Genomic DNA, 27,702 nt, shown 5'->3' on the forward strand with positions numbered 1-27,702 from the left:
AGAAAGTTTTCAATAAATAGCTGTGTCTATATAATTCTAAATAAAAGCATATTTTCTTTCCATAGGTTCTTGCAAATACACTGTTGTTTTATTAAATCATATACACTGAGCTACTTTTATCCTAAGTTTTAGATAAAGGCACATAAATTCCTTGTGATACAGTTGGTCTCTGTCTATCCCAAAGAATAGGTTTTCCTATTCCAACGGTATCTTGAATGTGCATCGAGTTGTTGGGTTTGGACAACTGAAAGTAGAACTGAGAGTCTTCAGAGACTCCTAGAGAAAGGGCTGCTGTTGGGATTAAGCGAACCTGACTGAGAAAAAGAAAAATGTACCTTAGAAATATAACAATTAGTGAAATAGCTCTAAAAAGCAACACTAATGCTAATGAGTGGAGGGGATTTGTAACATTCAAACACTTTAAATTAAATAAATGAATAAGGAATTTTAACTACATAGCAATAATTACTTGACTACTCACTACCCATTACTCTTAGGTAGATTGTGCCCTTTGATTAAAAAACAAACAGCAACACAACATTGGTTTTCATTTTGAATGCCTCCCTCTTCTCTTTTTGTTTTCCAGATGACACGAGAACAATACATACTAGCCACACAGCAGAACAGCCTGCCGCGGGCGGAGAACGCACAGCTGTACCCCGTGGGGATTTATGGGTGGCGCAAGAGGTGCTTATACTTCTTTGTCCTTCTCCTCTTGGTTACCATGATAGTTAACTTAGCCATGACAATATGGATATTGAAAGTTATGAATTTCACTGTGGTAAGTACCACCATGATTTTATTTCACATCTATTGCTTTTGGTTCACAGACAATACAACTGTTATTTCTTTTTTAATTGAAAGTGACTCATCGTAATCTTTACATGTAGGTGTCTTGAAATTCCAGAGGCTGTCATATATTGTTTTAAGGCTGCATTCGATATGTGTATTCATGAACCCCATCTGGTATTGCTACCTGCATTTAAGTTTGGGAAATTTAGTTAATGAGACAGCGGAGCGCATTGATTCACTAGAGACTTAGAAAACTTTTAACCAATACACAAGAACTATTGCTTGCTCTACCTGGGAATCTAAGAAATGAGTCTGATATTTCACAATAAAATTAGATGATATTTCACAATAAAACTAACATCAGATTACAAGTACCTTTGGGATACTTCATATAGAATATTTGCCTCTCCATATCTGCTTTCTATGTAACATACCTCATGATCAAATACAAACCTTGGGATTTTGCCTGGGCTGCATGAGCTTATGTCTATAATTGTGGTCAGATGGTAATCTAATTTTTTAGTGCAGATATGGTAAATAGAAGATAAACCAGAAATTAAATCCAATTTTTATGAAAATTAATAACAATAGTAAAATAATTTTATAATTCATTGATGAATTTAGAATGTGTACAATAGACCTATAACATGGCTTAACTGGAAAAAATAGCTACTTCAGCAAAGTCTAGCTTAGCTCATTTTATATTTTCTGGCTAACCTTTAAACCTTTTGGCTTTTGCTTAGAGACCACAGATATCTTCACATCCAAGCAGGTATCTTTCACTTGCTGGCAGTGTTCTTCAGAACTCTGCATCCTCAGGGCAAGTGTAAAGCTGGCATTTGACTTCACTAATCTTCCTATATTGGATATCATTGGGAAAAAAATGAAAAAAGCCCCACCTCTGCTATGTATTGATTTAGCAAGAGTAGTTTCTGACTTCACTTACATCTAACTTTAAGTCAAAAGAAATCTCAAAAGGAAAAATAAGCCAGATCTGTCCATAGCGTGGGCACTGCGGTTGGATGCAGAGGGAGCCTGAGAGGACAGGTGGCCTAACTTTTCAGAGAGAAAAAAAACATGACTGTGCAAATCATGATAAAACAGCATATGCTCAAAGAGAAAAATAAGTTGAAAAAAATGAACAAGGGTTCCATTTTGTCCGGTTCAGTGCAAATTTGAAAGGGTGTTTATCAAAAAAGAAATGGAAATCAGAGAAAGGATGGGCAGGAATCAGTATGTTCTAGGATTTGAGAAATTACCTCTATCCTTAACATGGATACATGTTCAAGGTCACGTGTCTAGGCCTGTGAGCCTGTGGGTGGCTGAAGGTGGAATTGAGGGCTACTAGGCCAGTTATTGCTTTCTGAGACTCTCTGGTAATACATTGACCGTTCCTTTGTCTCAAGAGTTGGCTCAATCAGTCCTCTCCTCCCCTCTTCCCTCTACACACACTTGGAAATGTTTTGGCGCAAATGTCACTAATTCTACCCCTAGACTTTCTGTTCCCCTGAGCTCTGCTCCTACCTTCTCTTGCTCGTGTCTGGGTTTCATTAATGATTTATTTATCACATTAGTAGGGGCAGTGTGTTTACCTCTGCGAATTCTTCTATGCTGTCCTAAGCATCAGTCAAACTTGCAGTTGCTGACAGCAGCTTTCTCAACTTCATTTTCTTAACTAAAAAAAAAAATTAAAAAATTAAAAAGAGATAAAGAGTAGCATTTTCTCCAAGTTTTGAAATTCTGAGCCTTCAATTTCCTGTACCAAAAGGCATCTTTCAAAAGCTCATGAAAGATGTGATCAGTTCTCACGCCAGGGAGCCTTGATTCTATCCAGTGACCAGGCCCTGGGAATTTTCAGATTCCAGCATGTAAGCTTCTCAAGCATATTTAAATTAATTAGGAAAATTGACTTAAATGCATAATTACATGGCTGCATGCATCAGCCTCCCAATACCTTGCCCCATGCTGAGGCCACTGCTAGATAAGCCATTCAAGGAAAATAATTGAAACAATCACCTTTGTCCTCAGGATCCACACAGGCCTCAGGGTGTCTGTTGCGTATGGAGTTATCTAATTTGAACCTCAGCTGGCAAAATGGGAAATGTCATCATATTCCTGGGCATAATGAGAAGGAGTCTATTTCCATAGGAGGCTTGATATATATATATATAAAAATAAAAATTTGGATATATCTTACTTATTTTGAAATTAAAATTTTAGTGTTTTATCATCAAAATAGAAGACATTCCTTCCTTCAGCCATGTAAGCTCTTTGTATGTAGCTAAAAGAAAAAGATGAAATTGTAATTACTGCGTCAAGATCATCTTTGTAAGGTAACATACAAAGTTTCCCTATCTCAATACAGTAATTTATAATTGTTCGGAGAAATTTCAAATTACTTAAGTAGTTGCAGAATTTGGCAGTCCTGAGTTGTACGCCTCAGATTAAGTTGTATGTACTCGAAAAGTGTAAAATAATTTGTAATCCTCTTACATTAGAGCAGTACCAAAAAAAATCAATTTTATATTTTCCCTGGTACATTACCATTGTATCTGTCTCCAGAGTAAATGCCAAAACCACTTGCCACAATACAGTAAGAAGTCGTAACTGATGTGTAAATTGTTTGGGGATTATTATTGATCTGCACAAAATGTGTATCTCTTTTATTTTAACTGTTGCCATCCAACACATAAAAAATATGTGACTGGGAATATCTTTTATTTGAGGAAACTGGGCATGTTAATGCTATCAAAATATTGGGTTTTTGGCACAGCAAAAGTAGCTGCCAACCTGTTCTATGGTACCTCTTGGAGCCCATCATTACGATCAGTATTATACATGATCTGTACGGTTGATGTGATTTCATTCTGTTTCTCATTTTGTGGAAAATAAAATCTCTCTGCTATTGAGATATTCAGCTGCAGACAGTCAAGAGAAAGGAAATGAGTTTATACTACAGGGCGAAAGAAGAGATAGATATAAACAATAATTTCCTGACTATGAAAATTGATAAATATAGGGATAAGTTAAAGAAAGAGATTTTAAAAGCCCATTCTCCCTCAGACAGCATAACCCCATCACCCGTTGTTGCTGTTGCTGTTGCTGTTGCTGTTGCGCGGTTGGTCGGCATATTTCTGTGGTTGAAATTAAAAGGACTAGTCCAGGAGAGCTATCAAAACCCGGCATTCTGTGAGACAATATCCTTTTCTTGGTTCAAGCGCTCCTTCTAAGTAAATATGTTCTATATTTTAAAAGCGAAAATTAATATAATGTTAAAGCATTCTTTTTAATCACAAGAATACCAAGTAAAAGGCATGGCATTTAACTGCAACTTAACTTGATTAGATATGTTAACTAGCCATCAAAAGAAAGAATGGAAATTTAAGTGCCATCTATTTACCAAATAGAAAGAGAAAATTTCTGAGTGTTGTGACTGAGCAGTTGGGAATACCCATGCAGGTAATAATTAAAACAATCAGTTAATTGAACAAATTGGGAAAAATTCTTAGAGATTTGTATGATCAGTAGAATGAATGTTGGCTGAAAGGCGATCCCACAAGAAGTAGGGTCAAATATCATAGTCTCTTAGGGATTGTACAGGAACTGGATAATTTTTATTTCAACCTTTCACATATTGCTGGAGGTCACTCTACAATATTTCCTCCATTCGATCAATCAGCATCTGCTTAAATATTCCTTTGGATGATACACGAACAATCTTATTAAATCACTACACAGTTTTATTCTTGTTAAATATTTTGTTATTTGTTACAGTCTCCTTGTATATGATTCTAATCAGGGATCCTAGTTACATTCTTTCAATTTGACATGAATTTATTAATTAGTTTATCAAGTCCACAGTATGTCCTAATACACATATAGATAAACACATATACAAACATATATATATATATATATATATATGTATATATGCAAATACACATACACATCAAGGATATATATTTTTCTTTTATGTCTAAAAATCAGAATATGTAAGAGAGATTCTTATGCAATCACTTTGGTTTCTTTACTTGCCACTTGCTTTTCTTCATTTTTAAATATTATCTGTACTACATAATTACAATTCTATGTTTACAATACTGTCAACCCTTTTAAGATATTTTTCTGTTTATAGCTGTTGACCATAGAGTCATTGATATTTTTTATCATATTTTCTTTCCTTTTCATGTACCTTTCTAAAGTTGAGAGTATATACATTATATTCAGTTTCTGCTTTCTAACTTTTTAAGCTAAAATTTTAAAAAGTTAATTTGGGGGGAATGTAGAACAAACATTTTCTGAGTCTTAAATCCTGTGTTCTTTCTAATATGTTGGTTAATGAAGTATCACATAGCCCTATCTCACTCTTGTGACTATTACTTCTTTATAATCTTCATCATTAACCCAGTGAAGATTATCCGTAGCCATTTCAATCTACCTAAGGTGTGTAAAGCATATTCTCGGTGTGCTATCATTTATTAGTGCGTCTATCCAAAAACTGCTATGGCCACAGCTTTCTCCATTTTACACTAATTGGACCATTCCTTTGGAATGCACTTTCATCTCTGTGTATCCAGCCAGTTCTCAAAGCTGAGTCTTCATCCCAAGTGCATTTTATTTCTTACTCAGATTCTATGGATATACACAGACCTATATGAAGCTTAAATATCAAATAACTATAATTTGTAACTTTTAATTACTTTGCGATCTTGTTTATTGCCTTTCCCCCCTTCCCACAGATAGCATGTAAGCTCCACAAGGCCCAGAGTTTTGATACTTTTCGCACCACTGTATTTAATGGCTCTGTGGCCTATGCAGTGGCCTTTATTAACTTCTAAACTGAAAATACTGTTCTGTGTTCTAACATTAACATTATGTTTAATAATCTCTAGCAGCCCCTGCATTTGAGACCTAACACATTCCAGGGAGACAGGCCCAGTCTTGATTACCCATATCAGTAGTGAAGAGAGCTGCCGTTAATAACACTTTAATTTATTTATTATCCTACGAAAAAATGTATATATACTATATATTTAAGGCATATATAATACCAATAATAATCAATAAAATGAACACTTGTGCCACCATCACCCAGATGGAAAAATAAACTTTATCAAAATCTCCCAATTCTATTTAGAGAGAACCACAATCCTAAATGTTTTCCATGCTTTTATTTCATTTTATTTGTGTATATGTGTGTATAAACCTCAACAGTATACTGTTTTTAGTTCCTCAATATGTTTGTGAGATATATCCCTGTTAATGTGTGGCTGAAATTTATTTATTTACTGCTGTAAATTTTATTGAATGAACATACCTTATTTATTTATCAATTCTCTTTTTTATTTGTTTCCAATGTACTGTTGTTGTTGTTGCTTAAATTGCTCTCACAAACAATAATTCTATGAACTTTCTTGTATATTGATAATTGTAGTTGCACATGTACAAGAGTTTCTCTAGGTTCTAAAGTCTAAAGTGTATGTCCAGAAATATTGACTTTCGATATTAATTATTCCCCAAAGTGACTGAATCAATTTTTACTACTGCCAGCAACCTGTATGAGTCCCTAATGCTCTCTTTAACTCTTAACAGAGAATTGCCAGCTAAAATAAATGTCTGCCTCTTAAGCCACAAATCTGACAGCCAGCTGTCTCATGAAGATCCCCTTATTTATTGGTTTGTTTGTTTAGGTGTCCCTTTATGACAAATTTATTCTTACATCTATTTTTATTCATATGTCATATCTCTGTGATAGGACTTACTATGTTGTGTTAGTTAAATAATTATGGTTCCTCTAAATGTATGCTCTTCCCACCCCCCCAACTTTCCCTTAGTCTCATTAACGTGGAAATTCCTAAAAGATTAGGAGCCAGTCTTATTGTCTTGTTATCTTGATTACTTGTCCAAGCATGTCATAGATGCAGCATTATTTTTAGTTGACTTTATCATTTTAAATGATCTAGATTCACTTTTAGTAGAGGAAGCCTCAAATTTGATGTCTTAAATTTTCTACCTGTTTGTAAAACTGCTTTGGGTTCCAATTGGTTTCCATTTTTATGATGTGGGCATTTGTTTGTAGCTGAAATCTCCCCCTCTGCCATTAATAGAGTGACATTCCTCAAGGCCTTCCGCTGTCTCAGCAAGGCCACCTGCTGCCCCGTCAGGAAGACAAGCATAGAGCTCTCTCCCAGGATCCCAGAGCACTTAGGTCAGGTAGGTTTTCAGTGAGAAAGCATAATCCTTTGATGCTCCAACTTCCAACTCTGATGGACTCCTCAGTAATAACTACAATACAATCCCAGTGTGTTTTCTCTCTCTCTCTTTCTCTCTCTCTCTCTCTTTCTCTCTCTCACACACACACCCCTTGGATTTTATGTAAAAATATTCCTTTCTTATACCATCCTGCTTCATTTTCCTTGAGCAAGATCAGTTGGTAATCAAGAGGGGCCATAAACTGCCAATTACTTGGAAATAACCACCAAACTTCAACTCCTCTGTGCCATCTCTGTCTCACAGTCCCTCTAGAATAACTATGGGGCCCTTGAGAGTGAGAGAAATAGCTGCGTTCCTGGCTCCCAGTCTCTGTTGGGAGGGCACCTTCTCCTTGGCACTCCAGCCTGCCCACGGCCATCACACAGAACTTCCCCAATGCCTCCTCGGTTAACAACTGAAACCAGTGAAACATTGAGATTTTCTGTAGAAATTTGTTGACCTAACTCAGTCTCTTGTTTGGCATATTTGTGATTTTCTGAATTTACTTTAATAATAAATAAATAAAAGATACACACACAGGACAGCCAAAATAAGCCCCCACTAATATTAACCTCATGCCCAGTGACTGGAGAAAGGATGGAAGGGATCCGAAACGGCAGGAACTAGAAAGGGAGAGGGATCTCATTCGAGTAGCCCACAAGGACAAAATAAGGGGTGAGGGTTTTAAAATTGCATTTCTTATAGAATGATTATAAAACATGAACTCAAACTTATACTTTAAGAACATTCTGAGCCTCTTTCTAATAAGCATTCATTCTTCTCAAAAACCCAGAAACGTATCCGCTGTACTTTGTGCATGCAACAGTTTACAAACATAAAATGAATTCACTTTATGTTCAGAAGTATTATATTACCAGGGGAAATGCTTGGGTCTCCACTGCCTGCCGTTGAGGTGTCTTCCCACACTGTACAAAATAGTTGTCCGTGGAAAGCTTTCCTGAGATGGCTGGTGCGGCCCAAACCACCTCTCGTCAGCCAGCTAGCTTGGTTCAAAGGACCCACCCTGGCACCGCACCCCTGGGGCTAAGTCCTCCTTTTGATGTTTATTTAGCTCTGTTACCTCCGGCAAGTTATTTAAACTGTGGCTGTTCACTGCTCTGTAGAATGGGTGCAGTGTTATTATTTATTTCATTAGATTGCTGTAGAAATCAAAATTAAAATACTGAAAATTCTTCAGAAGTGTCTGGCATAGCCTAACAGCCACCTGAGAGTTTGCTATTATTACTCCTGTTCATTTTCTGTTGTTCCAACTTCACAGTTATTCCAACTTCACAGTTGTTCCAAGCGTCGTGTGAATTAACGAATCTTCTATTGAAGTTGAGTATAAAACAGTCCGAGACACAAAAGGGTCTTAATACATTTATTAAGCAATAAATTGTAAATAAATGAGGGTGTTTAGAGGCGTGTTCATCCTAATGACATACTTAAAGATTAAAAGTGTGAGCGTTGGATGCACATTCTGGCTCAGTGACGGCCCCTTAGCAACATGACTTTGTGTGAGTTACTTAACCTCTCTAACTCCAGCCACTTTCTTCATCTGTAAAATGGTCAAAGGCTTTGACCCGTAAAGATATTAGAAGTATTAAGTGACTGAATGCTTGTAAAAGCACTTAAAATTGAGCCTCAGCGTAAGCACTCAGTTGGTGCCAGCTACGCATAATGACAAATATGATTTCCACTCATTATTAGCTGTTCGTAATTAAAGTTTTCTTATATGACACATTTTATCGCAGGAAATGTATTATCTCCTCGGGATGATGAAAGAATCATTAAGATTTCTTTTGAAATTCTAATTTAATGCTGCGATACAGAAGAGTTTACCTACAACTTCTAAGAGGAATGTTCAGCTATCAGAATCACCATTCTTTTGATAACCCTAAGCTGTTTCTTTTCAGAACCCACATTACTTGAAAGTGAACCTACTGGCCTGTCTGAATGAGAGCTCATTTGCCAGAAAGTGCTAATCTCTTCTTTGAACCATTTTGAAACATGTAGCACTTAGAATATGACCCATGGTAAAGTGGGATTTCCGTTCTTAAGCCTGAATATTCTGAGATTCTTTAATGTCCAGAGTTTTAAATTATTACTGGATTGAGATACTGTAATCTGAATTATGTTTCTATCAGCCTAAATTATAACCCTTAGGCTATAGCTCTTCAGTTATGAGATTGCAGTTTATGATGCCTGGGATCCCATTTTTATTTAGCATGTAGTTTATATTTGGCAAGATCATGTGCTTGAAAGACAAGGCCTTATAGACTTTCACAACAACCTTCAAAGTAACTAGTATATCCCTGTGGCAATTGACAGCACAGAGATGTAGGGAAATTAAATAAACTTAGCTGGGTCACAGTGATGAGCAGCATCAGATGCAAGGGCTGTATGATTTTAAAACTCATGCTTTTCCCGTCACATTTTATTACATTAATATCAGTAAACTTAAATGTAAATTTGTTCAATTTTTTTCATCAATGACTTACTTCCCTGCATTGGTCAGTGCATTTAAACGCCACCATTAAATATCTACCTATGACATCACTAATTTTTAAATATACTTTGAATTTGTTGGACAAAAGATACCTCAATCCCCTCAGCTATTATTAGTGTAATGAAGGAATTTTCCCCAACTCTCATAGTCAGTGAGCAATTAGAACAGAACAATGAATACTCTGTAAGTTCCAGGCATGACTACACTTTTGAGTTTGGCAGAGCAGACATTGGGCTTTGATTTCTGGATGGAGCCATGAGACTTATTAATGGCACCTTTATAAAATGGCCAATGATTTTCATAAAGGCTATTTTTCCCTATGATTCCCATCTATTTATTGCCCTGGTTAAATTATATTTTACTGAGGAGTAACTAATTGGCCATAATAACAGACCAATCGGAGGGTGATCTAGGATCAGAGGTTTTGTCCCCTCTCCTGGGCTGTCGCTTCCACCTTCCCAGTGAACTCCTCAGCGCATGAATCACGCTGCCGAGTCCACACCAAGTGAGACGCTACCTTCTGTGGCCATGGCCACCCTGCAAGAGAGTGCCAGGAGCGGGAGCCTGCCTGCTGGAGAACCATCAGGCCTGCACCACCCCTCAGTGTGGTGTGTGTGGATTTATTACAGAATTTATGAGAGTCAATGATATAGTTAATGTTGCAAGACCACTTCCATTATAACTCTCTGTTTGCACCTCCTCATAATTTTCTGACAAATTGCCCCTCTCAGATGAAATCTTTCATGCTTAGTCTTAGACCAGCAGTACATTTTCTTTCCTTGAGTTTATAAAGAAAAATTTAGTCATTTTTCTCCAGGTTCAAACCAGTACCAAGTGGTGGTTTGTTTTACTGAAATAAATTACAAAAACAGTGGCATAAGATAAATCACAAACGGTATGTAGCGTGTGTAAAATGAAGTACTTTAGAATCCCAGATATTCTGAAGGGTTAATAAAATTGGCCATTGAATAAGTTACAGACTTGTTAGTTCATGTTTATAAATATTTTTATTTATTTTTCAAATAGTTGACATACAGTATTATATTAGTTTCAGGTGCACAGCACAGTGATTAGAAATGGATCCACCTTATGAAGAGATCACCCCAATTGACCTAGTACCCACCTGACATCATACATAGTTATTACAATATTATTAACTAGGTTCCCTGTGCTGTACTTAACATCCTCGTGGCTGTTCTGTAACAACCAGTTTGGACTTCTTAATCCCTTCACCTTTTCACCCAGCCCCCCAGCCCCCCTCCCATCTGGCAACCACAGAAATGTTCCCTGTATCTATGAGTTTGTTTCAGTTTTGTTTGTTCATTTATTTTGTTTTTAGATTCCACATATAAGTGAAATCATATGGCATTTGTCTCTCTCTGTCTGACTGATTTCACTCAGCACAATATCCTCTGGGCCCATCCATGCGGCAGATGGCAAGATTTCATTCTTTTTATGCTGAGTCACACGTTTAATAGATTGTATACGTTCGGGAGCTAGGAAGGATTAATTCAGTGGCCCCATTTTCCATAGTAAAAATGGAAGTCCGGGAGACAAAATTATTTGCCCGTGTGGGTGACTTACAGGGAGAACATAAAATATTTTGTTAGATCACATTGACCCTAACGAAGGTAATATCTGCATGTGGCCTTATTCTCACGATGATAGCATTTGCTGTGTCTTACATAGTTTGTCTATTTTAGTAGGAAATTGGGGGGGGAATTTTAAGCTTTAAATTGATATAATAGTAATTATATCAAGAGAGGTTGTTAATGTTTTGCTATTTTGTAAAAATAAGGTAACCATTTGATTTTTAAAAACATAGTTTAAATGTCATATTTGTTATTTCTAAGTAAAGATACTATTTTAACAAAAATAATCTTATTGGGCAAGAATTTATATGAATTTATTAATTTAAATGATAATATAATTATAAACCTTATTATTGTTAGTTTTCAAGCATATCTCATTTTTATAGGGGCATGACATTGAATATTTTCTACTTAATTTCGGAATGAAGTGAGGTTATTAATTTAATCTCTGTTAATATTAATTTATATTCTGTTGCTGTATTTTTCTTTTGATTCACTATCACATTTATAGCATATTAATTGCAACAAAACTACAGAATAATGATACTTTAACTTTTTCTGTCATTTGTGCAAATAAAAAGTGGTCTCTTATCTGAGCACAGTTTTAATCTTATAAGAAATTATAGGCATATTTTAACTTTTTATGTTCTAACAGACATTTTAAACATGCACAATGTATTGGTGATCTGTTGCCACAAAAATGTTATACAGACAGAAATTCAATAATTTAAAACAATAAACATTCACTTAATTTAGGTACCTGTGGGTCGACTGCATTTCCCATATCCAGTGTTGGCAGGCCTTCCTCATGTCAGCTGTCTAGTCATCTTGTAGCTGTCTAGTTTAGGATGCTTCATTCCCATATTTGACAGATATTGGACTGTTGACTGGAGCTACTACACCATGTCTTTCATCCTCAGTACACAAGCCAATTTAAGCGGGTAAGAAGTTACAAGGAAGAGTGTTGATAGATGCAAGACCCCTGGATGCCCAGCATTCAAAACTGGTTGACAATCATTGCTCAAGTCTGAGAGCTCTGTTCACCAAAGAAAGTGACAAGTGCAGTTAAGATTCATAGAATGAAAAGAGTTAGATGTTTATACATTTTGATGTTAAGATCCTGAGTTTAGTAGCTTTGAAAAATAGCTAAGTCACTAGTATCAACAGGATATGTCTTTTGTTATGTGGGCATTGCCTGCACACATGCATTTGATTATTAGCATTGATTATAAACTCAGGTATTGAGGCACTAAGCTTTGATGATTACTGCAATAGAAAATTTATGCCGAAAACCGAAACTTTCTGATATTCCTGGTACAGTTGATATTATAGTGTGTGTGTGTGTGTGTGTGTGTGTGTGTGTGTGTGTGTGTGTGTGTGTGTGTGTGTGTGTTGCATCAGTCTAGGGGGAAAAAATGTTTGGATGCCTCCCTAGTGATTTCACAAAATAGTATTTGTTATTTCATAAATTTACCTCAGTCTAAGCTATAGTCTTCAAAGTTGTAAACTTAAAAAACTGATTATATTATCACACCTTCAGGGGATCCATTACTCAGTGTTAAACTCACATTCCCTATCTTTTGACCCTGATGCTTAAACTTAGAATGCAAACTTATTAACAGAAGAAAAATATAACTGTCTTGGGTACCAGAAGACTCAATGTCTACTTGTATTTCTCCCCCTAGGCAAATATACAAATCAGACTCAAAAAGTTATATAATGAAATAGAATCGGAGCTAGGGGAGTAAAATGAATTCTCTGTTTAAGGTCATCAGGATAAATGTACCTGAAATTTTCACTGACCAAGGCTAATGCTCCCCTCTATGGGTTGGGATTGCCAATTTTACCTTGGGGCTTTTCCATAGCAGGGCAAAGTGGTTTCTGATTGACCCAGTCTTCTGTTACATAGTTAATATGTTCAGTCTGGTAAATGGTAAATCTTGGAGGAGAGAAATTTCTGTGGGCAGTATTGCTAAATGTTTAAAATCACCAGCTTTGAGTCGATGCCCTGACTTCATTAGCTGGCCTTGACATTTCTAAGATATTTGACATGGTACAAATCCTTTTCAAATCTTAGTTTCCTTTCATGTAAATCAGTGTGATGATAATAAGAGCAGCATTAAGTGGCTAGAGCAAATGAATAAAGGAGCAGGAGTCAGGATTCATTTATCAGAGGACTTCACTGCAATAAAAGAGTTTGGTGTCAGTAAATTGCTAGCCATTGCTTCATCCCAATAAAAGAAAGAAACTCTAATCTGCTGATTCTGGGTTTTTTTTAATATATCTTTATTGATTTCAGAGAGAGGAAGGGAGAGGGAGAGAGAGATAGAAATGTCAACGATGAGACAGTCGTCATTGATCGGCTGCCTCCTGCACGGCCCCAGACTGGGAGACTGAGGATCGAGCCCGCAAACCGGGTGTGTGCCCTGACTGGGAATCGAGCCTCCATCTCCTGGATCCTGGGTTGATGCTCAACCGCTGAGCCATGCCTGGCTGTGCCTGCTATGATCCTTAAAAAAACAAACAAACAAACAAACAAAACTGCAAGAAAAATAAGATTAGTGTTGTGCAGCTTAGACTCTTAAGGAAATCTATAATCAATTTACATATATTATCTTTTTAGTTTAATCAATATTAATGCATTCTGATTTTAGAATGGCCAGTTATTAAACAGGTGCTTAACAATTCATAAGTAAAGTGAAAACCATATAATGATGGCATTTAAAATCTCATTCTATAATCATTTTATATTTTTAAATGAAAAATATTAAGAAAGATGTTATCTCTATGTTTCCAATGGGTTTTTATACTCCTTAAAACTACTTATAATTAGATTGGAATATCCAAAGGGCAGCCCAGGAAGAGCAAATTTTGATGACAAATAATCAACAATAATGAACTTAAAAGTCAGTTAAAACAATTGGCAAAAAATGTAGAATATTATTCTCAATAAACTAACTTACAATAAGTAGCAAATGACTAGAAGTTTTCAACTTCTGTATTATAAATAGGTCATTTAAAAATATTTTGTATGTAGTGACACAAATTATAATAAAGATGGTACTGTCTTGCAGATGTTTGTACATCTTTTTGCTCCATGCTTACATGGGTTTCATTCCCTTTTTAATGTAAATAAATGGTCTGTTCTTGATCAAGTGTATAAATCAAAGCACATTTATTTTAATAATCCATGAGAGTGGATTTGAATTGCTATTGCCTAAAATGGTTTTATTTAGACTGATTATAGTGGAAGCTTGAATGTTTGGGAAGGAAGGAAGGAAGGAAGGAAGGAAGGAAGGAAGGAAGGAAGGAAGGAAGGAAGGAAGGAAGGAAGGAAGGAGGGAGGGAGGGAGGGAGGGAGGGAGGGAGGGAGGGAGGGAGGGAGGGAGGGGGGAGGGAGGGAGGGAGGATGCATGGATGGATGGATCTCCTGCTCACACTCGTAGCTTCTCCATTTAATTCTTGCTTTTCTCTAAATGTCTATTGCTGTTGTTATTTCTTAATTCCAGTGAGCAGATAAATGGGCAAACCCTCAGAGTGCCACATTTTGTTGCAAAATTAGGAGTTTAAAAGTTAGGCCAGTGACTAAAGGTGACAGAAGGAACAGCCTTAGAGTAATGATTGAGAGATGAAGCATCTTCTTTACAACCTATGAGCTGAAATTATCCACGTGATCCAACCAAATCCAGTGAGGTCTGTCCAACCACCTTTGTGGAAGATTTCCCCAAGGTGATGCAATTTTGCAGAGGATATTGTCATTTAAAAACATTTGCAAATGTCCACTTTTAAACAACAGCAAATAGAGATGTAGTCAAAGATGTCTGGGTAATTAAGCCTAAATATCTCTGCAACTTGAATATTGAACATTAGAAATTGCAATGGAGGTTCCAAAGACTCTGAAGTTAGTACTGATACCTGGAAGTAGTGAGCCTGAAACACAGAAAGAGACCAAGATTTAAGATGAAGACATAGCCACAGCTGTCTAAAGGTTTCGAGAAAGCCCCGGGGAAGAGACAGCAATCACGTGAAGCACACCCATTTGTCATTATATACATATGTAAATACCTGTGAAGTGTCTTACCTCAGGGAGCGAACAAGCCCTCTTTTACAGGACTTCTAACTGGTTAAGTCATGCACACTAAGGATAATCTTCCTTTTGATTTATTTAAAACCAAATGTTTAGAGAGTCTAATTACAATTGAAGCACCTAGATTAAGGTTTGATTGAATAAAAGAGAGAAATGGCCACTGCCTCTATTTTTTCTCCACCTATGTCAGAGCATATTCCTCTAGCTTACCTTAACCAGAAACATATGGAAAGAGAATTATGAGGGAGAGAGTTCAGCTTAACCAAGTTGACATATCACAGAGCCATTACATTGAGCTTATGTTAATGGTTTCAGTTATTTCAGATTTCACTGGTATCATACACAGCCTTTAATTAAACAAATATCATTAGATTCTATGTCAAAGCAACCTAGAACTAAGTGATTGAATTGTCATTTACAGTAGTCATTCTGGGATTAGAATGGGCCTACCTAGAAATGCAGTAATGCTCATGGACTCCTGCCCTATTCCTACCTAAATCTTTATTTAAAAAACTGAAAATTATTTCCAGACATGTGTAGAATTACCAGTAGTACTAATAATAGAGACATAAAATGATTGTTCCAAATCCTATACATTTTCATGATATTTTGATGATATATCTGAGCACTTCTGGTTTTTCTTTGAGGCATTCTCTACTTCCAAGTGCTTTTTCGAATAGCTGCTTTAGGGTTTGGTCCTGTAAGAAACAGACCTGAGTTCAAATTTTGTTTTCACAACCACTTACAAATGTAAATGTGAGTAGGTTACTTAGCCTCTCTGAATCCAGGTTATTGCCTAACTAATAGAACTATTGTGAATATTAAATGAATATTAAAAGAAATATTAATTGAAAGGGTTTCTCCCAGTGCTTGGCAAATTGCAGATTCCCACTAAGTCTTATTAAGCTTTAGTTATTGATACCTAATGAGCAGGCACACATTACAATCTTCAACCATTGCCCCATCAATGCTCCTATTGTTTTGGAAGGTCATACCTTCACAGTTCAATGGGCATATTTTGAATTTCCTTTCATAGGATTTTGGCTTATGACCTACATGATAATGTTTATAGCTTCCCAATAACTGAAATGCTTTATAAAAGTCACGTCTCTGGTCACCAGTGGATACTGAGGAACAGTAAAAAAATCACTCCTACTTTCTTATGGCTTTTGTATCTTTCCATCAAACTATGATGGCATTAAAATTGAATGGGAACAATATCCAAAGTTCTTGCTTTGTTAAAATGTTCATTATGATCTTGCGCGCGCGCACACACACACACACACACACACACACACACTGCTTTGAACATATACTAGGGTCAAAGAAATGATATTTAAGTGCTTCTATTTCCCAAGCAGTATTTTAGCAAAGGGAAAAAGATCTTCTGTTCAAACCTTTGAGAGAATTTTACTTTTTTATTAAAAAACTTTGTTTAGTGACTGCCATATGCCAGGGAGTCAATTGTGTTCAACCATGGCCATAGAGCATTAGATGTAGATCTTGTCTTCAAATAGTAGACCCTTGCTTTTCGATCAAACTTGGCAGTATTTGATTTTTATATGTTATGTTTATACTATGATACAGAAGGACCCTCCATAAAAAATCAACATTTTTTAGGGTTTTTTTTTGTTTGTTTTTTTACTTTATAGCAGTTTTGAGCCTAATTCAATAACATTTATACTTAGTGCGTGAGCATATTTTCTTATTGACATATGTGATGAATTGGGGCTGTTACTATTTAAAGATAATGAGGAAACACTGAAGTTTAACTGTATTTCACCAGTTTTGTTAATTTTAACTAATATTTTTAAAAGTATCCCCTACTTTAGTTTATTGTGTAATCATTTTGTTTATTGTAAATTTTTACTTTGAAATAGTTCAAGACTTACAAGAATTTTTTAAAATAATACAAAATCCTCATGTATCTGTCACACAGCTTCCCGAACAATAAGATTTTCATAACCATCTTACTGCTTTATTTTAGTTCATGAATGTTTCTCTCCCCTAGATTATTGTAATCTTATCTAATCTACCACATTAAAATGTTTATGTCCCTAGACCATCCCTTAAATGTCCCAAGAAGTATGTTGAAATTCCATTGTTGATGTAGACTCTTCTTAAAGGAATTTGGAGTAATCCTGAAAACACTGAATAATCCAATGATAGTTATAAATGAAAAATATTAAGTGAGTTATATATTTTAATAAATTGCATTTCCTTTTCAGTAAAGTGATTATTACTTAACACTACAAAACAAGCTTAGTTATAGTAAGACTTCTTCTGTTCATGTTTAAATAATATTTTTTGGTAGATGGAATAATATTAATTACAGATCATGTGGAGAGAGAATATAGCAGACAATGTCATTGTTAATCAAATGATAACCAGGATTCATTTTTCTACCAGATGTATTCTTTTTTTATTTTGAGCCACTGCATTGATGTTACTAAAATTATTATTAGGTATGTGCTAACTTAATTACATAGTATTTGTTGAAGAAAGAAAACAGATCTTTTTCTTGCTCATTAAAATATATTAAACTTTGTTCAACTCACAGAGATTGCTTAAAATTAAAAAAATTTTAAAGCATTAGTTTTCTTTTTGTTCAAACACAACATTGAAATGTATCATAATAACTCTAATGAAATTAAGATAAGATGTTATTTTAATAATGTCACTTGAGCCCTAAACAATGGTTTATACTGCTTTAGGTGAATCAGTTGTTTCAGTTTACAGTCACCAACAGCACGGTTACTGAACAGGCAGATTCCTCAGGTCAGGTACAAATTACTGAATGATGTTTAGATGCCGAACTCCAACAAAAATCACCAAATGCTACTGAGTTAACCTAAAGGGTCACAAAGACTTTAATTAAGAGTTATTCTTATTTTATTGATTTAACTGTAAGAGTAAAATAACTAAAGAAAAGAATGCTGATCTCAGAAGCTACATTCCTTCCCTGTGCTTATTTATAAAAGGGTTAAGTGATAGATGGCTGAGAAAACATTTCAAAATTGCAGTGGCTCTCAGTAATATCAGCCTAAAATATTCAATATTCTATGATAAGCACTGGATATTGGAAAAGACATAAAAGTTGTACTTTCTTTCAATGAGTTTATACTCTGTTTCTAGATGGCAGAATTGCATGCATTGACCCTTAATACCCTCCTCCCTCCCACCAAGGCAGCTGGTCACTTTTACATCATGGGTATTACTCCCTTGTGTGTCGTAATTAGCTCTTTGCTGACCAATCGGTACGAGAAGGGTGAACGCCTCAGAAATAAAACTCTGTGCTTATTTCCCCATTCCTACACAGCGCCCTTCATGTATGAGATGATTGATAAGTATTTAGTTATTGATTGGATGAAAGAAGAACACAGGAAGGAAGACAACTAATGTAAGATGACAATTCTAAAAGTGGAATGCATGGTTGTTCAACTTAAGAACTTTTAAGTATGGGAGAAGTCACTCAGCTCATCTCAGATATTAAAAATTCCAGAGCAGTTAGGCAGCCAGGAATGAAACAGCTCTGGTAGACAGCTTCTCTCCCATCTTTTTCATGAGCATCTGCTACCTCACAACTTCAGCTTTCATCTGGCACTTCAAGACTTCTCTTGTTTCAACATCTGCACTACAGTTTCCAACTAAGCGGCCAGAGTCCAGCATGTATCTGGATCTGTGTAGCTCAGCTTACATTTTTCTGACTACACTATTGAATGTGCTGCTGCAGGGCTCATGGATTCACACACGCACACGCAAACACACACACACACACACGCACATGCACAGCAAATGTGCACTGTAAGTCAGCTCCTGGCTGGTTTCCTCTTATATTTTTCTATATCCCCATTGCCTATGAGAAGGGGATGCTTTTCCACTTGCTCTCGTAGAGTTTAACAGCTGTTAGCTCACCTCGTCTTATCTCAGATTCTTCTTACACAATGGGCCAATTTTAAAATTCTCAGCCAATTCAAGGTCTGTCTCATTCACCCAGTGAGGTAACATTTAGCATTATTGTGGAGGTAACAGGTGATTATTCTGTTGGTGCCTGTTTTCTACTAACCTCTCTACTAAAAATTGCTAATATTCCAGTTAGCTTAACTTAAAAGTTTACTCTAGCAATCTTCTGCTGCTTAAAAGTAAATATACTCTTACAATGAAAATTTTAGTTTTTTTCAGATTCTGGGCCACAGATAATTCCTTTCTCCATGATCTTGGACACCTCTGTGATTTTTAATGCTGTATCTTGGCATACAGGCATTTCTGGGTCTCCATGGTCCTTATATAATGACATTCAGGTACTTCAACAATATTTTCAATATACATATTTTTAATTTTAAATAAAACATTTATCTATTGAAGCTATCAATTTTTTTTCTTTTCTTTTTAAATATATCTTTACTGATTTCAGAGAGAGGAAGGGAGAAGGAAAGAGAGAGAGAAACGGAAACATCAATAATGAGAGAGTCATTGATCGGCTGCCTCCTGCACGCCCCCGACTGGGGATTGAGCCCACAACCTGGGCATGTGCCCTGACTGGGAATCGAACCGCGATCTCCTGGATTGTAGGTCAGTGCTCAACTGCCGAGCCACACCAGCTGAGCATATTAATTACTTTTATATTTGTTTATAAATATAAAATTTATATTTATATGAAATTAACTGTTTTAAATCAAGTTTTATACCTGAAATTTTAATTTCAATGTCTGTTTTATTAAGGCTGGTTTCATGAAATTAACTGTTTTAAATCAAGTTTTACACCTGAAATTTTAATTTCAATGTCTGTTTTATTAAGGCTGGTTTCAAAAGGCCTAGTAAGTTTTTCTTTAAGGATCCAAATACCTTCTAAGATTATTTAACCTTTAGCTATTTCACGTATGATGGTAATAAATGCATTAATGAAATTACAATGTAGTAGCTATAAGTTATAGTGCTTAGAAATTTGGAAATGACTAGTACATGAGTAGGAGAGGAAATAAACTAGTAAGAAAGGAGGCAGTAGTTGGGATTGGGAAATAGAATTAAAAGAGAGGCAAACTATTAATTGACATACATTAGATTCCTTCTGATTATATTTGTGTCCATCCTTTCCACCCTCTTCATGACTCTTAGGGTTATTGCAGGGTTCTTATATTCTTGGGAGTCTAGATTCTTGTGGAATCTCAGGTCTCATCTGTACACATATAATAAAATTTCACGTATTCTTATGGTCAAAAAATTAATTTTTCTATATAAGTGAATTTTCTTGATAATGTTGTTACCACTCAGGAAACACTAAAAATAATTCATGATAAAAATATTTTTTCCTACAGAGTTTTAAAGTAGTTTACTTTTTGACAACTCATTTTTACTATTAAATATTCAGTAGTGAACCATACAACATTACATTTGTGCGCTGATCTCCTTGCCCCTTCAAAGAATTCACAGGAGCACTTTTGTATTTGATACATTAAATGATATCTCCTAAATGCCAGTCATTTAAGAATGCCCTGAACTGTGAATTATGCTGCCGAGATGCTCAGAAAATATTTGGTCGGTCAACTTAAACTGTTAATAAATATAAATATGGTCAAACAGTCAGATGGTTCTTCTTTTCAAAAAGGAGAATAAATGAATATGTATATTTGAAATAATAGTGCTATCATTCATTTGTTGAATGATCTGTGAGCAGGTCATATGTTATAATTAATATATATTATATTACTTATATTTGGGGACTGATTGGAATAAGAAAAGGCATTACTGTGTTTTGAAGTTAATAAAATATTTTATCTTCACAATTATTTTTTTCTTAGATATTTTAAGAGCAGGCATGTAATTTTTATGACTTCAAATAACTGTAATAGCACAATATGCAAATGAATGTTTTTGCATACTGGAGAATGTGAGGATATTTATTTAGTATCTTTCAGATTAAGCCTTTGGCAGATTAAAGACGTTTAAATATTTAAGTGTGTCTGTGTGTAGAAAGCCTAAAATCAGGCATTGCCTGTCATGCAGCACTTCTGCATTCCTAATTGATAAAGGAATTTTTCTTTAATTACCATCCCTGATAGGAAGCCCATAGATCCAATTTCAAAGTGCACTACAAATTTTAGAAATGTGTTTCTACAAATGGGCACTAATATATTTAAATTTTATTATTGTCTGCAGTGAAGACGAGATTAAGGGAATGCTGCAGGAGTTGAAGTCAAAAGTGTTTTTCAAAGCCTACAGAGAAGCATTTCCAAAAAAAGATAGACATACGATAGTTGCCAAAATTGTGCTACTTGTCCCAGGAGATATACTTAATATTCAGATCTCATGAAACACTTAGAAATATTAGAGCAAAAGCTAGGAAATTTCTCTTTTGGTGATATGGGCATCTTAACAGTAAGCCTCTCCGTTGTGGACCCAAGCGCCTCGTGTGTGGGCCTGATCATGTAAAGAGCAATCCGAGATGAAGCCTAATGCATCTTAGTGAAGTTCTCTACCGAGCTGATGGAAGCTGACAGGCCTGTGCTATTTGCAAAGAAAACTTCATGGAGAGTTAGGAACAGATGCTGAACAATATGGCACATTTGATTTCACGCTGCTCACGCAGGCCAGCTCCTGGCAGCCTTGACGAGGTCAGAGGCTTAGTGAAATTGCAGTCAGCGGGAAAACGGGGCGCGGTGGAAGGAGCGCAGGTGCTGAAGGAGCTGGGTGCGGCCTTCCCCGGGGCCGCTCACTCGCCCTTCAGCATCTGGCCTCAGAGTCGGAGGGGAAAAGCTAATGCTCAAATAATTCAATCCAAATAAGGCAACTAGTTAAGCCTTTATCCATGCTGAATATGAAGAGTGCATACTGGGCTAAACATATGTTGCTCTTAATTTTAATGTTTCTTTAAAAATCTAAATTTTGATGTTCATTTATAAAAATACATCAATATATAAAATAGGAAAATATGTTGATGACAAATAATTCAATTAAGATTATAAGCCATTTGGGGTTCCGATGGCTTGGTCTCTTAGTCTCAGTTTATTCTATTTATCTCTATTAAAGTAAGTTCGTGCCTAGTTTTTTTCTCTCAACCATAAGCGATTGTACTCTTTTACAAACATGAATGATGAGCCATACTCCCTCATGACTATTTATGTGCATACTGTTTTAGATTTTATTGAACAGGTCCCAAAGAACTAATGGCTAGAGTTTTATTATATGATGATAAAGGATTTATAATATCCAGACTCCTGACATATTTTAAAAATTCAATTCTGTATGGGTCAAGACTTAACTGTCACAGATACATGATTCATTCAAATGCAGTCTCCAAGATGAGCTGCTAAAACGAAACACCAGTGAGTTTCCCAAGCCAGCAACTTCTAATCTGAATTGTAGTACTTGGTTATTAGACTGAGTAAGGAGGAGTACTTTTTTTCTTGACTTCTTTTCCCTAAGATGTTTCTTACTGGCAGTAACCGACAAAATGTATATTTGAAGCAAAGTAAAATGAACAAAAATAGGTATAAAGTTAAAAGATGTCCCTATTGATATCACCTTTGCTTTATCTATCAAAGGATGTAACAAACTTGTGTTTTGGGGGCTTCTTATAACTCCTTTTTTGTGGGAAACTGCATAAATTCTTTAAAGAACACTTTTTAGTGTATGACTAAAATCATGTCCTGCCATTAGTTCCAGAACTTAGCTCTCAAACAACTTTAAAAATCTCTATACGCGCCTCAATTGAACACTCCTAGTAACTTACAGGAGCATGTTGTGCACTAAAAAATTTATGGTTCTTTTCCATTAAATGTACTTACCTTTTGATCCCGTGGAGTGTGTGTGTGTCTGTGTATCTCTTTGTGTGCATGTGTGTGTGTGTATGCACGTGTGGATCATAGACTGTGAACTTCCTTACATGCCACCTATAAGAAAAAGTGGTCAAAAAATGTTAAACTGAGTAAACAAAATTGATTATTAATTAATTTAATGATGGACAGACATCTTCAAGGTCAAGTAAAATGAAGAAATATAACCAAAGAAATGTGATAGGTTTAAAAAATGATGAGTAGAATAAATGAAGAATATTTTTAAAAGTTTAATTTCTTATGAATGTGATATAAAAATAGGAATTATGAGGTTGTCAATTGATTGAGAACAGTGCCTAAAGTCTGTACTAGTAGCACAGGCCTGAGTAAGCTCCTAAGTCCCCTATCCTGTCTCAGCAGTGACCTGGTAAAAGGAATATTATTGTTTCTTTTTGCTGCTAGCCTCAGAAGACCTTAACAGAGTCTATGTGAGAATCTGGAACATTGAAGTAAGAGGTCAGGTTTTTTAAAAAAATGCTATGCATGTGTTTCTGTTACTGCATGGGTGAATAAAAATCCGTTGATTTCCCAAGCTGGTCTCTAGAAAAGAGCCCGGCTGTAGCAGTCACTCAATTAACGGTTGTTGAATGATCGAATTAATACCTTGAGTCCATGCATTTTTATTTCATGTGAAAACTACTTAGTTTATGCATTCATCAGAGACTGGTGGGAGAGAAGAGAGGAAAGGAGGTGAGGAAGGAAGGTTAGGAGGAGAGAGGGGGGAAGAGGCTGATGCTGAGGAGAATCAGCAGGCCTCATTTGGCAGTATATTTCCTACTCTACCACTGAGCTCCACTTCCGAGTCAAGTAAGCCTAGGCTTTGAAGCACTTAGCATCATGCTAAGAAAAATCGGTGTGTCTTAAACAATATGGAAGGTTAAAGATATTCTGTCTTTCCATACTATAATAAATGGCATTATGATGTACAGAAGTCATATAACTTTACAAACCATTCCATTTATATAAACAAGATGTGAGACAAAGGTCAACAATCAAGTGGGTGTGGCTCTGAGATCCAGTCAAATGTATTTGTTACCTTTTAAAGTCTCATAAAATGCCAATTTCAAGTATTTTCTCTAGTTTCTAATACTTTGTTATTACCACACCATTGTTCCTTAGTACATATGTTTTGTGTGTAGTAAAAATGCAGCTAAGTCAACCCAGTCCCCCCCTTTCTTCCTTCCAGATCCAGTCCTTACTGCCATTTACACACCCGCGTACACACACACACACACACACACACACACACACAACCGACTAAAGTTAATTCAGATGGACAAATGGAGTCTTTCCGGCAAACAACTAATTTAGATTTTTAAAAGTGCCAAGCCTGTTTGAATTATATGTGTAGTCCTTTTAATAAGAATGATCTTACTTAATTTTTTGCAGACATTATTTTGTATCCATTTCATAATTTTGTGGCCACTGAAACAGATTCGTCTACCCACAGGCACAGTGAATATTATAAGTAATAAAGTATTGGAGTCTTACATGCTATTGTTCTCATTCTAATTTTTTAATGCAACCATAACCCCCTACAAAATTGCCTTGTTTAATCTAATTCACTGACAATGAATATTTACACAAAATCGTAATTCTGCATAAGGAGCCAAGTTGGTAATTGAGAGGGAGAGAGAGAGAATACAGATCCACATAGTGAAGAAATATGGGGAATGACAAATTTAGGGAGGCAAATTAAGAGGATCCGGCAAAGGCAGGTGACAAGGATTATTCAAGGGGCAGGAGAAACACTGAGAGTATGGTGTCTGAAGAAAAAATTAAAAATATTGCAAGAATTAGCGATCATGCCTCTCAAATTCTTTGGTGAGACCAGTATAATGCAACAGGAGAACTGGTCATTAGATGTAGAAATAAAGTTGTTAATCACCTTGAAAACAGCAGTTTGGGTGAAGAAGTTGAAAACAGTAAACTTGGGTAAAATAGGCCCAAGAGAGAATGGGAGAGACGTTGGGGACAGATGAGAAGAAATAATTATGTCACGCAGCTCTTCTGCGAAGGAAAAGGGGGACTGGAGTGGTGGGTGGAGACCAAGGGGGGTAAAGAGATATTTTTTTTAGATGGAGTGAAAAAACTTTATGTGTTTCTGTTGATGAGAACGAGCTACTAGAGGAAGAGAAATTGCTGATGCAGGAAGAAAAACAAAAAATTTTGTGGAATAAATTCCTTAATTAGATGAGAGGAGGCAAGACCTAATGACAGCAGAGGGGTTGACAATGACAATTTATCCATATTAAAAGAAGAGATAACAGCAAATGTGGGTAGAGATATATGTAGGTGAGCAGATACAGTGACAGGAAATTTTAAGTCTTGTCTGATTGCTCCTGTTTTATAGGTGAGATAGCAGTTATTACACAAAAATTTATGAATGATCTGAATTAATAATTAAGCCACAGTCTTCTTCAAGCAGAAGCACATTATTAAAAAATATATAGAATCGATAAGAGGGTGAAGATGCTGCATTATAGTAGCAAAAGAAGCAAGTGGCCTAAAGAAATAGAACAAGAGAATAGATGGATATATTTCTAGCTCAGATACTGAAGGGACAATTTAAGAACTCTTTCCTTTTTTCTTGGATTTCTAATTTTGGAGACCTGAAAATATAATACTTTAATTTTTACCCTTTCGTGTGTGTTTTTTATAAACTTCATATGTTAGAGCAGATTTGGTTCACAACCAAATTAAGTGGAAATACAGAGAATTCCAGTATATCCCCAACCTCCCACCCATGCTCAGCCTCCCCACTGTCAGCATCCCCCACCAGAGTGGCACCTTCGTTGCGATCAGTGAACCTACCTACCCTTTACCCAAAGTCTGTAGCTTACAGTAGGGTTCCCGCTTTGGTCTTATACATCTTTACATTTGGACAATCATAAAATGACATGTATCCACCATTATACTATCATACAGAAGAGTTCCACTGACCAAAAATCCTCGTGCACGGTGCGTTCATTCCTTCCCCTTCCCTCGGCACTGGGAAGCACAAAAATGTAGACTGTCTTTATAGTTAGATGTCATATAGTTGTAATTCTATATGTATGTATTTAGCCTTTGTAGATTGGCTTCTTTTACTTAGTAAGATGCATTTAAGTTTCCTCTTTGTCTTTTGATGGCTTGATGCTCGTTTCTTTTTAGCACAGATTATAGTCCATTGTCTGGATGAACCGCAGTTTATTTACCCACTCACCTCCTGAAGAGCAACTAGGTTACTTCCAAATGTGGGCAGTTACCAATAAAGCTGCCATAAACATCATGTGCAGCTTTTGTGTGGATATAAGTTCTCAGTTCCTTTGGGTAAATACCAAGGAGCACAATTGCTGGGTCGTATGGTAAAAGTATGTTTAGTTCTGTAAGAAACTGACAAACTGTCTCCCAGAGTGGCTGCCCCCCCCACCCCCCCGGCGGTGGCTGAGGGTCTCTGTGGTTGCCTCACCTCCCTCCCCAGCGTTTGGTGTCGGCCCTTCACTCTCATCAGGCTCCATGTCAATCACTTTTATTCACATATTCGTAACATGAATGTCTTCAACTCATCCCCTAACCTTCTTTTGTGAACAACTTTGAGTGAGGTTCCTTGAAATGTAAAAAATTCCCGGAATAAAAGACAAAAAAGGAAAAAGTGTTAACCATATATTAAGAGCTATACATTTCAGAATAAAGAAATGATACTAAATTCATAATGATATGCAACCTACAGGATATAGTCCTGTAGCTGAAGAAGAGGTATGATACCTCAATATATATTTTCTACATTTTCTTCTGTTTTAAATTTTTTAAATATAAGATAGTCTAAAATCTTGTGTGTTGTGCTGGAAATCAAAGCAGTTCAAAAAATTACTTGCATATTTAAAAACTTAGGCCAGGCATTTTTTTGGTTATTAAACCAGAGTAGATTTAGCTAAATAGAACCATTTATTCGATGTTATTTTAGACAGGTTTCGTAGATGACAAACTACTGAAGGACAATAATTTAGTGTAAAACTACGATGAGGAGGTATCTAATAAAACTGAGATAATTGTGTCATTTCTACTACCCAAGCTCAATTTACAATACTAATGGGGTAATGAAAATCACTAGTATGTAAAACAACTCAGTAGTAAAAAGCACAAAAATATAGGTAGTAAATGTCAGTGAAGAATATTAACATTCATTAATGAGCTTTTAAAAATCAAATGCTTGAAACCAAAGTACTTCAGTATCTCAAAGTTTGTTGTAAAGGCTTTGCCAGCAGGTTTAACCTTTTTCTTATTGATGACATGCAAAAGTAGATGTCAGTGGAAATTCATGTAATTTTATAGAGAAATATCTTATGAAGTTAAATATCAATAAGTTTATAATTATTACTGTAAATTATTTACAGAAATGAAAAGAAATGAAAGGTGAACGTAAAAGGAAGGACATATCTTGTAAAGTAGAATGAACTGAATATGCCCAAGTTATAAATTAGAGGAGGAACATTTGTCACTAGCAACAGCTCTTCAGAGATTTCCCAAAGGGAACAAATATGTGTGTTCTGCGGCTCTTAAGTAGGATCACAGTCTGTTTATAGATATATTTTGAAAAGCACAATTAGGGGAAAATAAGTTTGTTAAAGAAAAGATGAGTTTCTGCCTCTTTGGAAG

At 35.8% G+C, this 27,702-nt stretch overlaps 1 protein-coding gene across 1 annotated transcript in view; it reads left to right on the forward strand.

Annotated features, from left to right (window-relative positions):
* The first annotated feature begins 586 nt into the window (after positions 1–586).
* Positions 587–27,702, forward strand: part of SGCZ (sarcoglycan zeta) — a 176,643-nt gene continuing 149,527 nt past the window's right edge. Inside the window, exon 1 of the mRNA XM_087813731.1 lies at positions 587–781. Within this exon, the coding sequence (XP_087669857.1) occupies positions 587–781 (195 nt within the window). The remainder of the gene's footprint in view (positions 782–27,702) is intronic.

This window comes from Miniopterus natalensis, chromosome 2 (genome assembly GCF_054644295.1).
Source record: "Miniopterus natalensis isolate mMinNat1 chromosome 2, mMinNat1.hap1, whole genome shotgun sequence".
NCBI lineage: Eukaryota > Metazoa > Chordata > Mammalia > Chiroptera > Miniopteridae > Miniopterus > Miniopterus natalensis.